Source organism: Epinephelus moara, chromosome 10, assembly GCF_006386435.1.
Source record: "Epinephelus moara isolate mb chromosome 10, YSFRI_EMoa_1.0, whole genome shotgun sequence".
In the NCBI taxonomy this organism is placed as follows: Eukaryota; Metazoa; Chordata; class Actinopteri; order Perciformes; family Serranidae; genus Epinephelus; species Epinephelus moara.
Genome location: NC_065515.1, coordinates 33,556,034 through 33,573,298, shown reverse-complemented (window position 1 = coordinate 33,573,298; position 17,265 = coordinate 33,556,034). Strand labels below are relative to the sequence as shown.

Here is a 17,265-nt window from a genome sequence, read left to right as displayed (position 1 = left end):
TATTCCTCACTATATGAAGTGACTGATAACAAGATCTGTACAATGGACTGTAAAGAAATTCGTCAGGTTTTTATTTTGTAGACAATTGATCTGGATTTATAGCGTGATGGGATGACAGCACAATGATGTGTGTGGTATCACTGCAAAGCTCTAGTCCTGCGCTTTCATGTGATATGCGTGGCATTTCTGTGCAAGCCTGCGTTCGCGAGTAATCCATCCAACAGTAATGTGTGTGCAAAGCTGTATGAAAGCTCTGTTATACATCATTTTATTGTAAATTTATAAAATTTTTTTTGCTGTGAAAACATTGGATTATCGACAAGTGCTTGGCCTTGTCGGAAAGCTACAGTGCTGCCGTTTCACGTAATATGTGTAGCTTCTCGCTATGACGACGGTCGCGGAGAAAATCCACAGAGAAGAACGGGTGTGAATTTGGATGCACTATGTGTCGTTCGGGCCCATAGTCTAAACTTCTCAGTTTCAACATTTTATTGAGAACATTTAGGAACAGTGCTGCACGTTAACTTTTGTCTGCACATTTTTTTTGTTGCCATTGTTGCTGAGTCTGAGGTGCGAGTCATGCACTCTCGCTCCGCCTCCACCTCAGGTACCGAAATTTGGCACCGATTAATTTTAAGTGAATTGGTACCAAGTACAAAAAGTATCGAGTTTCGGTACCCAGCCCTAGATGTAGGGCTATGGCTACTGCATCACCCACTGATCGGTTGGGGCGGTAGGCAAACTGGAGCGGGTCGACAGTGTCTTGCATTTAATTAAGTCATATACTTTGCCACCGATGCCATTTCGGAGTAACTGGTAGAAAAGACCATTGTGCCAAATCGAATCAAAAGCTTTCCTGAAATCAACAAAGCAAGCGTACATTTTTCATTCATTTTTTTTGGTGTGAATGTTTTTGGATTAGAGTATGGAGAGTAAATATGTGATCTATTGTTCTATGTTTGGATATAAAACCAATTTGGGATTTACTTAGTATGTTGCTTTCAATCAGGTAGGACAGTATTCTTGAATTTAATATGCTACAAAATAGCTCTATGCTAACAGCTAACCCTGTCAAACCAGCTGTTCCCAGCAGCCTTCTGGCAAACATCGGCTCGCTGGACACGAAATGGATTACATCCGACAACGGAGATCCACTAACTGAGGAGTGAGGGACTGTTGCGTCCTTGTGTTCACTGAGACATGGATGAATGGTAACATATAAGACGCCGGTGTTGAGCTAACGAGGCTAACGCTACACAGAGCAGACAGGGAGGCTGCATCATCTGGTAAGCTCCGTGGTATGCTGTGATGTGTCTTTCTTATATCTTGCACAAATTGTTTTTAAATGTTTTGCTTCTTTTTGCTTGGGGTATGCGAAATGTCAGTTTGTTTTTTTGTGCTGCGCATAAAAATGACAAAGAAGTTCAGTTCAGTTCATAATGTTATATATGACAACACAGCACCCAGTTGCTAATAGCTAACGTTAGCCTACTGTAGCGTAGCCTCTGAAACATTAACGTTATCTTCCCTGTGTGTTTCCACTTACTAGTAACGTTAATGCTACTATCTAACGTTAGCACTGTAACCTTATTCTAAAACCCATCAGTCATCACTGACTCCGGTTGAGTTTTAAAATTCCGGGGTTGCATTTGTAACGTTACACTCGTCCTCCTCTTCCGTGTATCTAACGTTACCATGCCAACGCCTACATCTATCATAGATGTAATGAGGACGTAATGGAGGAGGGGGGAGTAGGCCGTTGGAAGGCGGTGGAGTTGCAGGAGGATGGGACTTTGGAGGGAGGCGGGAGTTGTGGATGTTCAGATTTTTTCTAAGTGCTGTGTGAAATGCAAGAAAGGTAAGTGTTGTTTTAATTGCACAACCCTAACAGACACCTCTATAATTACTGGGATTTAGATTGTCTCTGTTTTTAAAAATAGGAGTAATCAGTCCCTTGTTCCAAATTGCAAGATATATGTCACTTTTGAATACCGAATTTAATAATTTTAGAACAGCCATTTTAAGTTTACTACTACTGTGTTTAAACATTTCTGTCCTGATACCATCAATACCACAAGCCTTTCCATTTTTAAGATCAGACAGTTTTTCTTGAAGCTCTTCCATTGTGATTGGACTGTCCAAAGCATTTTGGTTATCCTTTATTACATTTTCTAATGATTTCAATTCGTCAATTGTGGACATCTGATGTGTGTTTAAACCATAGTGTTGTGGATTTTGATATAAATTTGAGAAATAGTTTTTCCAAAAATTGCCATTCTGTATTGCAATGGTATCTTTATATTTGGTTGAATTCAATTTTTTCCATTAAGAGTTTTGGTCTATCGCCTTTTCAATTTTGAGTAATTCATCATCTGTGTATTTAGCATTTTTTTTGTTGATAATTTGCTTGTATTGTTTAAGGGCTGTGTGGTATTCATGGCGTAATTCTTGGTTTTTAGGGTCATTGTGTTTCTTGTTTGACAGGTTTCTGAGATGCTTTCTGAAAAAGCAACATTCACTGTCAAACCATTTTTCTTTTGCTTGCTTTTTGTTTGATTTGGGGTTTGGTCTCTTCATTTTGCCAATTTCATAAATATATGATTCAAATCTTGTGTGGCCATATTAATACTCTCTTTGTTCTTCAGGTATTGTTTACATAGAAAGTCATCTAGCATGTTTTGGATATTAGTTAAATGCATTGGTGTAATCGGTGAGACTTTTCTCTGTCCATTTGTAGTGTTTTGGGAGGGGTAACAGTTTGTAATCAGGGGTAGGTGCCTGGGTTTGGGTCTTTATTTTTTTCAAGTACAGTGTTATCTGATCTGAATATTTTAAGGAGGGCAGACTCAGTTCAATATAAAATACTTGGGCAGTTTGAAGGGGTGTTATTGTGTCTTCAATCCAAAAATTGAGAGTTCAATCCCTGAATATTCCAACTACTAATTGAAAAAGATGCTAGGGGGAGGAGCATCCCGGGTGGGGAGGGTAGGGGTCTCTGTGGTGCTCATGGAAGGGCTGGTGGTCTCTGTGGTGTTCCTTGGGAGTGTGAGGATACCTCTAGTGCTCCTGGGGAGGGTGGTGGTACCTCTGTTGCTCTTGTAGAGGGTGAGGGTACCTCTGGTGCTCCTGGGGAGGGTGGTGGTACCTCTGGTGCTCCTGGGCATAGCGGGGGTACCTCTGGTGCTCATGGGGAGGGTGGAGGTCTCTCTGGTGCTCCTGGAGAGGGTGAGGGTCTCTCTGGTGCTCCTGGGGGTAACGAGGGTAGCGTTGCTGATGTTGAGCTTCTCTGTTCAGAGCTGTCTCTTGCTTTTGGCAAAAACTTTTACTCCTCTGTGGTTAAGATGGATGTGATCATATAGGTGCTGGTAACTTATTCTACTGTGGTGTACCACACTCACGTTAGGGAGATGAGTACAGCTCCTGAAGATCTCTGACTTAATGGTGTTGATAATGTTTCGGAGAATGTCTGATCAAGGAAGTAATGTGGATATTGTTACTTTTGCAGTTGGGAAGTCCTCAGTGGCTGTTTTTGCCAGCTGCCATAGTGCTGTAGGTATATCACTGTTTCTCTGGGTGAGGTCATTTGATCCAGTATGGATGATGATATGTTCCATGCCTACAAACTTTCCACTGGTCAGGTGTTCCATGGCCTTCTCTGTGGTGGGGCTCCAGAGTTTCAGACATGTTATACTGATGTGTTTCCAATTGGAGTCGCAGAGAAACAAGATTTCTTTGTGTGTCGATATGTTGATTCTGTTGTCAGGTTGGTTGTCAGCAGAGATGTGTGTGTAAGTTTCTGAGGGCTTTGGAGGGGTGGGTGGGCTTAGAGTCAGAGGAGTAGAGGATATTGAGGAGGTTGGGGGTTAGGAGGGATGGGAGGGTTGATTTTAGAGGGAGGTGGGATGATGGCTGAGGCACAGGGAGTTGGAGGGTTAGCAGGAGTGGAGTAGAAGGGGGTAGGGGTTATGGGTTGGTGATGATCCTCTTCCTGTAGTTCTTGCCTGGTTCTGCTGTGGTTGATGTTGGTGATTTCATCTCTTATTGTCCAGACCATCATCCTTAGAGATTGGTTGTCCTCCTCCAGGTCATGGCCTGCTGCAGTTCTCTGATTTGGTCCCGTTGCTGTAGGATCAGAGTGTGGGTCTCATTTTGTGGTCGGTCAATGTTGGTTTTCTGATGCAGGCTGACAAGAGTTCTCTCTCTGAACTCCATGAATTCCCTTTCCAACACTGAAAGTTGTTCTTTGAGAGTCTTTAGACTGTTGGAGAATCTAGGAGTGGTCTCAGGAGAGAGAGTAACTGAGGGGTTGTTGGATGTAGTGAAGGTCGCTGTCTTGTTTGTGTTGTCTGCCTCTAAGTGTGCTGATTTTTCTTTCTCTTTCTTTTCAGCTTCCTCTTTCATGTTCTGGAAATTATGCTGAAAATGATCCAGGCAGTTTTCTGACCCTTGGACCATGATTGTACCATTGTGATAAACATTAATGGTCAACATTGTGCAGGTTGTGTCGACAGAGATTTGTCTTCTTTTGCTGATTCCATTCTTCTTTGTGTGCGTAAAGGCTTCTGTGAAAGTTGCATGCCATGCATTTGGTTGGTGCGTGAAGAACAGCAGGTTTGTCTTTACTTTGCTGTTCTCTGTTATTCTAAAGTCTGCAATGACTGTCTCAGGTGACTCCTTTAGGACATTTAGTTTGAAAGTCTTTTTAGCCTTAACAGATGTGATGTGACTTGGGCACAGTATCTCACATCCTTGTATCATTGTGGCACTTCCAGCAGTTGACTGTATTCTTCTCAGAAACTGTTGTTTTTGGTTTTCTTTCAATTTCTTTTCAAAAACAAAGTAGTTTTTGATTTGGTAATTGGGGAAAGAAAGAAGAAGCTTCTCCCTGTTTTCTTTCTTTTTTTTTTTGTAGTTAACTTTAGTCAACTTCAATAAGCTAGTTAGGCTTACTTGGAGTAGTCCTCTCTTGCTCTGATCAGTCAGTGTTCTGTGGCAGTGTTCCGTGGCAGTTATTGGCAGTTACTGGCAGTTGTTGTTAGCTTGCTAGCTAGCTAGCTGGTAGTTGTTGCAGTTGTATTTTGGTCCTTTCTTGGTAGATGATGAAAAGTCTCCATTCCTTTTCTCAAAAGTATTCTGGACCATTGATGTTCATCGTTGTCGTAGGATAAATTGTAAATCATCTACTTCATTATGAAAAACTCCACATATTAAAGAATATAAGTCTAGAGTGCATCATTTTTGCTGCCAACAGGTTCGGTCTCTCTCTCTCATGCTCAATTATAAAAAAACTTCTCATATGTTCTCACCACTGTGTTGTACAATGTTAGGCAGTACATGACAATCATTTACATATGTGATTTACTAGTGGTTCAGGGGTTAAAATATCAGGTGCCGTTCAACTTAGATATTTCTCTCTGCTGACCTTGATGGTAAGGCTGGGCGATAAATCGATTTTATCGATTAATTTGAATTTGTAGTTTAGGCCGATTTGTTTGAATGAATATCGAGTTTCTATTTAAAATCCGCCACCGCCGCTCCACACTGGGCTCCCGTAGTTCAGAGTGGGCTCACCCCTCCCCCCGCGTGCTTGATACACAAACATGGCAGCAAGCGCTGAAGAACTTGTTCTCAAGAAAGGGAACGAGTTCTTCAGCGCTTTTGTGTGCTCACCTGTGTCTGTGTCTGTGTGCTCACCTGTGTGTGTGTGCGCATCAGGGCCGAACTCCGCCATGCGCGACACAGAGAGCAGAGGAGGATTTTAGACGCGCACCGTGTAGGGACAGAAATTACATGCCGTTGTGTAAATAAGATAAATACCAACGCCAAGCTGGCAGACCCCCGAACCGTAGTAAAGGGACCTCCGAAGAGCATTAGCTCCTTTAGCTTGTGTTAGCTCGTTGTGGCAACAACACATAAACGGCACTTTATTTTCAGCACTGCAGGGATGATGCACAGCCTCTCTCATCAGTGTCTGACTTTTACATAGAGGGAAATAACTCAAAAACAGCATGCAGAACTGCGCATGTAAACAACATAGCACATGCCTCACTTTCTTCCTGGGGCACATCCGTCTGACGCGCTAACGTCTCATACCTCCTACATCAACTACACACATACACAGCTCCACACACACACACACACAAGCCACACACATCAGGCTCAGCCTGTAACATAAGGCTATTTAGTTTGTTTAACAAAAGGACAAGGTATAGACCTCTTCTATAGGAAAGGTAACCTTAAATGACTTCTGTTGTGATCCAATATGATGGTAGGGGAAACACTGCCATATGATAAGAAAGGGGTCCGGTGGAAAGCGATCACAGATGCAGTCGCCATGTATATTGCAAGAGATGTGGTGCCCATATATAGGCTACCGTGGAAAAGCCGGGGTTTATTCACATGCTGAAAGTTTTGGACCCCAGGTATGTGCTACCAGGCCGCAAATATATTTAAATAGTGAATCGGATTTGTTGGGAAAAAATCGGAGATTTTTTTTTAGGCCATATCGCCCAGCCCTACTTGATGGTGCACGTTGTAAAAACACATACACTCATAATTCAAGGAGGGTGTCAATAAAGCTATCCAGTGATGTTTTAAAATAAAGACAGTGAGTTCAAAGTACAGTGAACGGAAGGAGCAGTCAGACAAGGATTTTAATGGGCTGTACCTCTGAGAAAGTGCTGATGTAATCCCAGCATGTCTAAAACAGAGTAATGTTCCCAGTACAACACTGCCATCAAGGCATCCACAGGAGCAACAGCAGCTTGCTCCAGCAACTCTCTAAAAAAGGGGTACTCAGCCTATTTTCATTAAAGGCCCACATATAAATTCTATATTAACTTGAGGTCAGGACCAATGCAAAGCACAGCAAGATATGGTAAAAAGTCGTCAATAATAATGTGATGTGATGTGATGAATAAGTCAGTAATTGACAGTGGTGACTTCTTGAGATTGGATTGGAGTAAATGCACACACAGGAACTGACAATGTCTTAAAAACTTCTTCAGACTTATATACAGTTTTAGGAGAGCCATACAGACTATAGACTATAAGACTATGATGAGGAACTGAAAGGACTTCAACAGGATTGTTTTTTTTTTTGTTATGTTTTGTTTTTTAATATTTAGCAGATCAGAAGTCAGCTGAATGGTCAGAACAAGGTCCGAGCCATCAACATGTACGCACTGCCAGTCATCAGATGCCCAGCTGGGATCGTAAGCTGGCCAAAGGAGAAGATAGAAGCCACAGATATCAAGACAAGAAAGCTCCTCACTACGCATAGAGGGTTCCACCCCAAGTCCGGCACCCTGAGGCTACACACTAAGCGGAAAGAGGGAGGCCGAGGACTAGGGAGCATCAGAGCCACTATCCAGGATAAAACATCCAAAATCCAGGGGTACATCAAGAAGATGGCCCCAAAGGATGAGCTGCTAAGTGAATGCCTCAGACAACAGAAACCTGATGAGAGCAAAGAGGTGGAGGAGCAAAAAACACAGAGGGACAAACCCCTACATGGTGCATACCACTGTCAGATAGAGGAAGTGGCTGATATCAAGAAGACTTACCAGTGGCTGGAGAATGCTGGACTGATAGACAGCACGGAGGCACTACTAATCGCAGCACAATAACAGGCCCTAAGCACAAAGGCCATAGAGGCCAGGGTCTACAGCAGATCAGACCCAAGGTGCAGGCTGTGCAAAGATGCCCCTGAGACAGTCCAGCACATACTGTAGTGACAGGGTCTAAGATGCAAGCAGGATCAGCATACATGGAGAGGCACAACCAAGTGGCTGGGATAGTGTACTGGAACATCTGTACCCAGTATGGACTGGAAGTACCCAAATCCCAATGGGACACACCACCAAAGGTGGTTGAGAACAACAGGGCTAAGATCCTGTGGGACTTCAGCACACTAAATCAACTTTGTCTAAAGTCATGTAAACGTACTCAGTGATTCACTGAAAGAGTACCTCTTTGACAAACTACCTCACCAAAAATGTTCATGTATGTGTTTTTGTGAAAATAGTTGAAATCCTCCTCCTCCTGTTTGTTTGCTTAAACTATGTTGATCAGTTGTTTGAGTCAAAACTATATATTTGTGAAGTGTTTTTAAAGATTTACATCTTCAGTCTGAACTAGGGGTGGAGAAGTCAGGAAGTTTAGAGAGACGAACAAACACACTGTTGGTTTTGGTCAGCATCACTCTTTAAACTCTTGAACACTGATATCAATCAATCAATCAATCAATCAGTTTCATTTATAAAGCCCAGTATCACAAATCACAATTTGCCTCAGAGGGCTTTACAGCATACGACATCCCTCTGTCCTTAGGACCCTCGCAGCGGATAAGAACCCCCGGAAGAGCAACTGAGGAGGGATCCCTCTTGTGCTAATAAGGTCCACAAGAGGGATATCCACAGTACAGTTATTTTACATGTGTATTACTTGGTCAAAATCCAAGCACATGTAACTGAAATGACTATGACAAACTGCACATTTGTATCTAATTTGGATCTAACTTGGTACTCCCAGCCCGACTTTGCAGGACCTTATTTCCACAAGAGTTGTCTGGAGTAGTAGGTGAGACATGCCTGCTTTGTCAGTGGACCAAGCCACATTAACACCACATTAAGTGCAGCAGAGGATGTTAGTAAAAGTTTCCCCAGCTCTGGCTGTTTTCAACCTCCATCATCCTGCTGTCAGTGCAGTGGAACAGCATCAGTCACCAGCTTGTTCCACTGAGGACCACACAGTGCTGCTTTGGGCCTTTATTTGTAATGACTGCCATCCACTTTGAAAATGCCTCATCCCATTAACACCATAAGCAACCTGATTAGCTGAAGGCATTTAGGGAGTTTTTGAGAATTGCTCTGCCATTTCTGCATGATCCACCTCGCTCTTCTTTCTTACTCTTCTACTGCCTCAGAGAGGCTATTTGTTCACAAATTATCCACAGATAGAAGGTGACTGTGTAAATACCACTGAGACATGTCAATCTGTAAAGTAACCACATGCAGTGCTATGGTAAGTATATATCTATTTCATCCTCATATTGCTGTATTTTATCTAAGCTACTGCCAACACCCCAATCCCCCCTTAGCGATTAATAAACACACAGATTCTATAGCAAGTATATGCAAGTGTCTGTGAGATTGTAATGTTGACTTAAAATCAAAATGCATGATGGATCATCAGGTCTTCCTTGCTTGTTAAATCTGAGGTACTAAGATGCAAGTACGAAAAAAGAAGAGACAATCAGAGGATTTGGAATGAATAGAGTAACTGAATCAAATGACACAAACCAAAACCAATGCTAATGTTAGCATAGCAACATGTTAAGTGCTTTCTACTGCTTTCTAGAGCGCTGCAGAGGCGGCCAACAGGCTAAATCTATCCTGAGCTATAGGTTAGCCATCGGGCTGCTTCTCAACATGGATCGCATGTTCTTTGCTGATATCGGCTGATAAATCAATTTGCAAACAGCAAGCTAATACAGAAACATTACAGATAATATTATTCTAAAAATGACTGTAACTCATTTTCAAGCATTCTATCAACATGATGGTGGTCAATCACTGCCAGCTTCTTGTTTGTCACTGTTTTGGCCAATGAGCAAGTGCCTGCTCACGGCTATGGAGTGCAGCAGCAAAGCTCGAGCAATGAGCAACAGCATCACTTAACAACCTCAGAGACAGGGGGGTCATTAAAAACAGGAAATTTCTTTAAGTTACACGCAGAACCTTTAAGTAACACTAAGGCGTAGATTGTCTTATCCAAGAATCCCTCAAGTTCAGTTTGCCCTTTTGCCTTGTGAACCAGATGTGTTACAGTCTTTGTAAATCCCCTCAACTCTTGATGCCCACAGACGAATGAGTATAAACCCCTGCTGTTACGATGCAGAGCAGAACATGCAGAGACAACTTATAAGTGTGTTTGTCTTGTCTCCATGCTCACCAGAATCACTTTTCTTCTGAAGCTTAAACAAAGATTCTTTTTAAAACTTTTAACCTGAGTGAAGTTATCTTCCACACCCCCTGATCCACTGACTCTCCCTGAGGCACAGTAAATCTGCCTTCTGCAAGACACAAACTGTTATTGTTGCTGTTATTACTACTGCACCATTTCATCATAAATAACTTTTTCTAGATATTAGAAATTTAAATCATTACCACCTCTTAATATTCCCCACCTGCATTTCCCACACCATGCACAAGCAGCAGGATGTGTTTGTCTACTTGTCCAACTGGCCGAGAGCCATCCAGAGAAGACCTGGAGCCCTGAGGAAAGAGATACCAATGAGGTCAACAATTTTGCATTAGCATTTTGACTACACACTAATCCAAACTGAGAATGATTACATGGACTGACCTTTGAAAAAAATAATTCACTTTGGACGTTTCATCTCTGTGTGAAACATTTAATTTGTACAGGGACTTGGCATCCTCATGTAACCCACAAATGTGATCACACATTCAAGCCAGCGTATGCCAAAATCCTGCCCTACTTTTGGTTATTCACTAATGAATTACTGTACAACCTGATTCCACAAACAGTGGGATGTTGTGTAAAATATAGCTAAAAATAGAATTCAAAGATGAGAGATGTTTAAACATATATTTCATCAAATACAATATAAAGACAAGATATTTAATATTCAAACTGATAACCTTTGTTGTTTATTTGTTAACATGCACTAATTTTGTGTTTGATACCTGTAACATGTTGCCAAAATGTTGGGACAGGAGCGTGTTTACCGCTGTATGACATCATCAGTAAGTGTTTGGGAACTGAGGACACTGTTGATGTTTTGAAAGTGAAATTCTTTCCCATTCTTGCTTGAAATACAACTTCAGTTGCTTAACAGACCGACTTTCCTATTGTCAGATTTTGTGCTTCATAATGCCCTACACATATTCAATAGGAGACAGGTCTGGACTGAAGGAAGGTCAGTCTAGTACCTGCACTCTTAAACTACAATGCCACACTGTTGAACACACGCAGAATGTGTCTCATTGTCTAGCTGAAATAAGCAGGGACACCCCCTGAATAAGACGTCGTCTGGATGGCAGCATATGTTGCTCCAAAACATGTGTTTACCTTTCAGCATTCATGGTGCCATCACAGATGTGCAAGTTACGAAAGATGCCATGGGCACCAACAAACCTCCATACCATCCCAGATGCTGGCTTTGAACTTTGAGCTGGTAACAATCTGGATGGTCCTTTTCCTCTTTAGCTCGAAGGACACAACGTCCATGATTTCCAAAAACAATTTGAAATGTGAACTCATCAGACCACAGCACACTTTTCCACTTTGTAAGGTAAAGTTTATCAGTTCAATTATAAACTATCTTGTCTTTAATTTCATACAGTTTAAAAAAGTTTTGCAAATCTTTGCAATCTGTTTTTATCTATGCTTTACACAGCGTCCCAACTTCTCAAGAGTTGCATTTGTATTTAATTGTACAGGTTTTCCCACACCTTTGAAAAACATCAAATTCAAGATGTTTATAGGGCCGATTTCCTCAAACTCAAGGACCCAAAACAGCACAATTTGACATACAGTTTAAGGTTAATAAGTTGCAACACTGACAGATTCTATGAGTAGTGCTGTCAAGAGATTAAAAAAATGGAGAGATTAATTAATTATGATCTGTAATTAATTGATCTAATTAATTTCTTTTTTAATCTCATCTCAAAATTGCTTAGAAAAGCCCTCAACTTGAGGTATTTTCATTTAAATTCATTACATTATTGTGGCAGATGATCAAAAGATTGATATATATATAACAAAAAGTGGTTTTATAAAGTCATAATTATTGTTTTCAACAATAGCACACTTGAACACAGATGCAGTACACCGAGCCATTACATTCTATTGTTTTTGAGATTAGTCCCAATAAAGAGTGCTGCAACCTTCAGTCTCGACCACCAGGGGGGTGCTTGACTGTCATGACATGTCAGCTTCATTAAAAGCATAGCTGCAGATTAACACAACAATAAATTTAAAAAACACACAGAAACAATACATCTGTGATCAGTTCCTTAATTTTATTTTAACAATTTTCTAAATTATTTTCCTCTTTTCCAATTTCTCGTTTTATTTCACGGAAGTGATCAATGTAAGTGCACTTGTCCTTTAAACTTAATAAAAAATAAAAGCTAACAAAATAAAAGACACCTGGTACATTCGTTACAGCTGTATCAGTTTATAGAACAGTTTTGAACAGTTAGAACAAGAGGCTGCACTGCAACATGCAAATCACTCCTTCTCGTGGCTGCCTGCGCTTTCCCTGTCGTTGCGGCTGCAATTTGCGCTGTCTTCTCTTCTTCAAACTACAACACCCATAATTCATGTAAGAACTGCTGCAGCCAATGTGCAGCCGGTGGGAGCTGCATTACAACTCAACCACCATGATCAGTTTTTAATGTTTTATCGGGCAATAACTACTCCAGACTCTGCTCTAGTGTAATTTTCCGGACAATCAGGGCAGGATTCAGGATTCAGGACAACTGCTTGGATTTCGGGACAGTCCCGAAATCCAAGCAGTTTTCCTGAATCCTGCCCTGATTGTCCCGAAAATTACACGGAGGTTGCCGGGGAGGTCAGATACTTGCGTGCTAGGGCAGACAGCTTTTCATACAATGCTGATGCATGGGCTCTGCTCTGTAGCGCTGCAGCTCTCCCACAACTCAAGCACAAAGAAGCCCAATCGTACGCCTACAGACAGATTTTATAAAAGGCAACTCTGTGGCATACAGAAACAGTAAAGTTAGAGATTAAAAATGAGATTAACACGATCAAAAAACATAGCGCGTTAAATATGGCTGTAATTAATTATTCGCAATTAACGCGATAATTTGACACCCCTATTTATGAGAAGAAACAGGTTTAAGAGAAGGTCACAGACAACGATTAAATAGAGAGAGACTTGAACGTTTTGTTGTTTCCACAGTTGTCATTGATGTGTTTTCTGTAACTTCAAGTCTTTGAGAGCAGGTCGAAGTCAAGTCTTGGGTCTTTAGTCAGAGTAAAGGCTAATCTATGCTTGGGGACGCAATACTTTTGAAGAGTGTTACTTGGCAGAAAAAGAAAAAAAAGCTACACTTTCAATTTATGCTCTTGCAAAATGGTTCAGTCGTCTCCATGGCAACCAGATACTCCCTGTTTTTGTGAGTCTATTTCTGTCACTAGCCATGTTTCCATCACCCTGTTTAGATGCGCATCTAGAAGTATCGCATCGGAAATTTATGATGGAAACGCTAAAATTCGAATTAAAATCCCCTGATTCGCACAAACTAAAATACGCTCACTTTAGCCGGGTTTTGGTTGATTCGAAAAAATGCTGATTCGCAAAACAGGGGATGGAAACAGTTATGTTCGAATTAAGTCTGACGTAGCGCACCTCTCTCCATGGTGATATCCACACTCTGGGTCGGGAAGGCGGTAATGCATTTACAAGCTGGTTGCCAACCGGCAGAAAACGTAGAAGAAGAAGAATGCGAAACTTGTTTTGTTTCCGGATCTGCAGAAAACTCGCACAAGTTCGTAGTTTTCACCAAAGTCCATACATTTAATGGAAACACACAGCATTTGTATTTCTTTTAATGCACATTTCCCAATGATTCGAATCACTTTTGGATGGAAACATAGCTACTGTTTAGTAAAGAGTAATCTGCACAGCTGTTTAAATCACACAAATATCCCACTTAACATGTGTGCTTATCTCATTAATTTTATTGTCATTGAGTAATTAGCCCCCAGTCTGTCTGTAAGAGGCAGATTCTGCTCACTCATTTTTCTGGCCCATAGGTGTATAATGGATCAGCCTGTCCTCTCTGCTCCACAGGAGCTGCTGCTGATAGACACTCCATCTGTGTACAGAGATGCTGAATGCAGGTCAGAGTCGGTGTGGATTTAAAACTACTGTCTCCTTGCCGACAATAGTAACACTATCACTCACAACGCATGACAAAATATGACGTTGTCCGCGACATAGAAACATTTTCCATGCACATGACATAAAAGAAAAGTGTCGTGCAACAATTTTTATGTCAATACCACATCATTTCCGTCAAGCATCACTCAGCAAAAGTGTTACACGCCCAGCATAAATTAGGCTTTACGTTTCAACTGCATTGTTTTTTTCCGAATTTTATTCCTGTGTATTGCACCTAAAACTGTTTGATTGTGGAATGTTAGCATGTGCATCTCTGTGACTGTGTCAGTTATTGATGCTATTTATGTACTTTTTGTAAAGTCTCAAGTCAAATTAGGTGCTCTGGCAGTCAAGTCTCAAATCACAACATCACATAGCAGTCAAGTTCAAATCAAGTCAAAAGTCCTCATTTGCAAGGTGACTCAAGTCCATGTTAGTCTACATCTCTGATAAGATCCATTACCAGAATCTGAGGACAGTGTTTTAGTTATTTGCTTATGGAATTCATATGCCAATATAAATTATTAAAATTTACTGTAGCTGTTAGTCAAATGGGTGTACACTGCATTTGTTCACTTACCATTACTTCATCGGAAAACAGGGGCTCTTGACTCCTAGCAAGCCCAATAGAGCGAGTCATGTAGAGGTTTCCATCCAGATCAGAGTATTTCCCTGTTAGTGATGTTTCACAGAGTCTGGTAAGATAAACACAAGCAAGTGGTTTGTAAGTTGATGTATTCGTGGCTAAGCTGATAATATGTGCTTTTAATACTTAATAATGATTATTTTGGACTAATTTCATCTATCCTTTTCTCTCACACTAATGCGCTAATGTTTCCAACAAAGTGTTGGAAAGTGGGTACGCCAAAAAGTAATTCTATGGAACTGGATTTTTTTATCGATATATTTAACAATCTCTTAACATGTATGTAGAACACAACCATTTGTTCTCTCCATCAAAAATGGAAAATTAACAAATTGACTGTGTGGTCTTGATTGGTGAGAGTGTTTTCCACAGTAGGAGCACAGAGCAGGTGAATTTTAACATCTTTTATGATGAGGATACTTATCAATTTAAAGGCAAAACAAAATGTAACAGACAACTTTAGGACACCTAACAAATTATTGTATTGAGAATCTGTTGGAGCCTTTAAACATCACAAACTATAAAGTCTCACAGCTTCTGCCAAACTGTCAAAGGCACAGTAGGATCTCCCTCACCTGATGCTGAAGCTGCGGGGCACAAGTTCAATAGTTGACGTTTTTTTTAGTAAATAGGCCTATTATCTAATGCTTTTTTGTTACATTTTGTTAGCTTTGAATTAATTCTTTGTATCAAAAGGTGACTATTTTGATTGAAAATAAGCATTATGCTGCTGTGCTCTTTAAATGCAATCTATAAATAGATTTCCCTCCACAAGGAATCAATCCCCCCTTGAATGATTGCATTTGAGAAAATATTACTCATGCCCACTCCTATAAATTACAGCACTTGGTCAGTGAATAACTTTGAAACTTAACACTCAAAACTGATGATATCTTATAAGCCACAGGCAGCATGACACAATTAAATACAATTCAATGTGTCTTGTTTGCTCAAGGAAAATGGTCAAACTGTGACAAAGAACAGGTTCATATAAGATTTCATTGCTGCTGTCTACAAGCTGGGTCAGCTGAACAAACTGACCCCATAATATACCAGAATAGTGTTTAATAAAGAAGCAGGGCTTATTGTGAAAAGCCTGCCTTAAAGCCTCAGTGTGTAAAAATGGTGAGTAACAGTGACATCAGCGGTCAAATTCTAGATTGCAGGGCTTCCTCGCGCTCACTCGCTCACCCCTCCCATCGGGTAAGTGACGGTGGCCTCGTAGGACAGAAAGCCTTGCGCAGACAGAGATGGCATCATCCACGAGTTTTTCAAGTTTTTCAGGAGTAGGTCTATCTAGCGATGAGGTGAATATATATTTAGGAATCTAAACCATGTTACGATATTGTAGCGACCCTGCAGTAAATGTTCTGTTATAATGTCAATGTTCTGTGAGTTAATGGCATGTTTGGGATTGAATGAGTATAGGTAGGGGGGCGGGGTGCGAGTGTGACGGGGATGAGAGCTGTGTGAGTGCGGGTGCTGGTGTGTGTAATGAGCGAGCTGGAGGAGAGAGCAGGAGTGCACAGTTGGAGTTACAGCTAAGTTCTTGTTTGTTGGTTGTTTTGGCGTAGTTACGGCCAACAGTAACCTGTACTGTTCAGTAATAAACGGTGGTTTGCCGAATAACTGCGTCATTCTTTCCACACGTCCTGGCGGACGCTACAATATGTTATAGCTTACCAGTGAGATATAGGTTATCTGTGAGATATAACCTTATGTTAGGAGTGTTTTATTTCTAATTGTTTTGGTAACACAAGCAAACATTAGCACAGTAATGCTAAAATAACACGTTTTATGTGATATATGTATATAATATATGCGTTTCCAAAGTGTTCTTCCACAGGAGTTTTTTCCACCTGGAATGAGCAACGCCGATATTCACTCGAGTTTTGTCCCGTCCTCGCTTATCTGATCTTTTTCTTTTATTTGGTGGCGTGGTTTCCCTCTTACGGGGCAAAACATATGTGTGGTCCTCCATTTAAAGTGCGACAGAATCATAAAAGTACAAAGCAGGTTCACGCAGAAGCGCCCCGGATTGAGCTTTACCTTCTCTGTCTGCGGTGACGGCAAGTTCAAGGTAAACGTGAAAGGCGAAGCGCGTATATCCCTTTCGGCCACTGTATTCAAATATGGCGACGCAAGAAGGCAGCCTCCAGCATGCCTGTGTATATATAGAGAAATCATTCCAAGCCTATGAGAAAGTTTCCCTTTGTATGTGAATTGCATTACACTTCAGTAAATATATATTTATGAAAGCAATAGTTGATATTTGCTAATAAACAACCACATAAATTACACATTGTAACTTTAAATAGACTAACCAGGATTAAACTGTATCATTAAGACAACACAAAGCCGATGTTTGACCACTCCAACAGAGCCATTTACATATGAAAAAAAAGAAATGAAACAGACATAGGGGCAGGCAGTCAGTCTTAAGATATATAAAACATATTTTAACCATATGAAAGCTGCTGTGCCTGTATTATACAGTGGTGTGAAAAAGTGTTTGCCCCCTTCCTGATTTCTTACTTTTTTTGCATGTTTTCCACACTTAAATGTTTCAGATCATCAAACAAATTTAAACATTAGTCAAAGATAACACAAGTAAACACAAAATGCAGTTTTTAAATGAACGGTTTTATTAATGAGGAAGAAAAAAATCCAAAGCTACATG

The 17,265-nt window shown here is 40.8% G+C and overlaps 1 protein-coding gene across 7 annotated transcripts in view; it reads right to left on the bottom strand.

Annotated features, from left to right (window-relative positions):
- szt2 (SZT2 subunit of KICSTOR complex) overlaps positions 1 to 17,265 on the bottom strand; it is a 442,490-nt gene that overhangs the window by 244,794 nt on the left and 180,431 nt on the right. For all 7 annotated transcript variants that reach the window (XM_050055637.1, XM_050055638.1, XM_050055644.1 and 4 more), the window contains exons 45-46: positions 14,520 to 14,634; positions 10,190 to 10,277 (exon numbers count right to left, since the gene is read on the bottom strand). In XM_050055637.1, the coding sequence (XP_049911594.1) occupies positions 10,190 to 10,277; positions 14,520 to 14,634 (203 nt within the window). The remainder of the gene's footprint in view (positions 1 to 10,189; positions 10,278 to 14,519; positions 14,635 to 17,265) is intronic.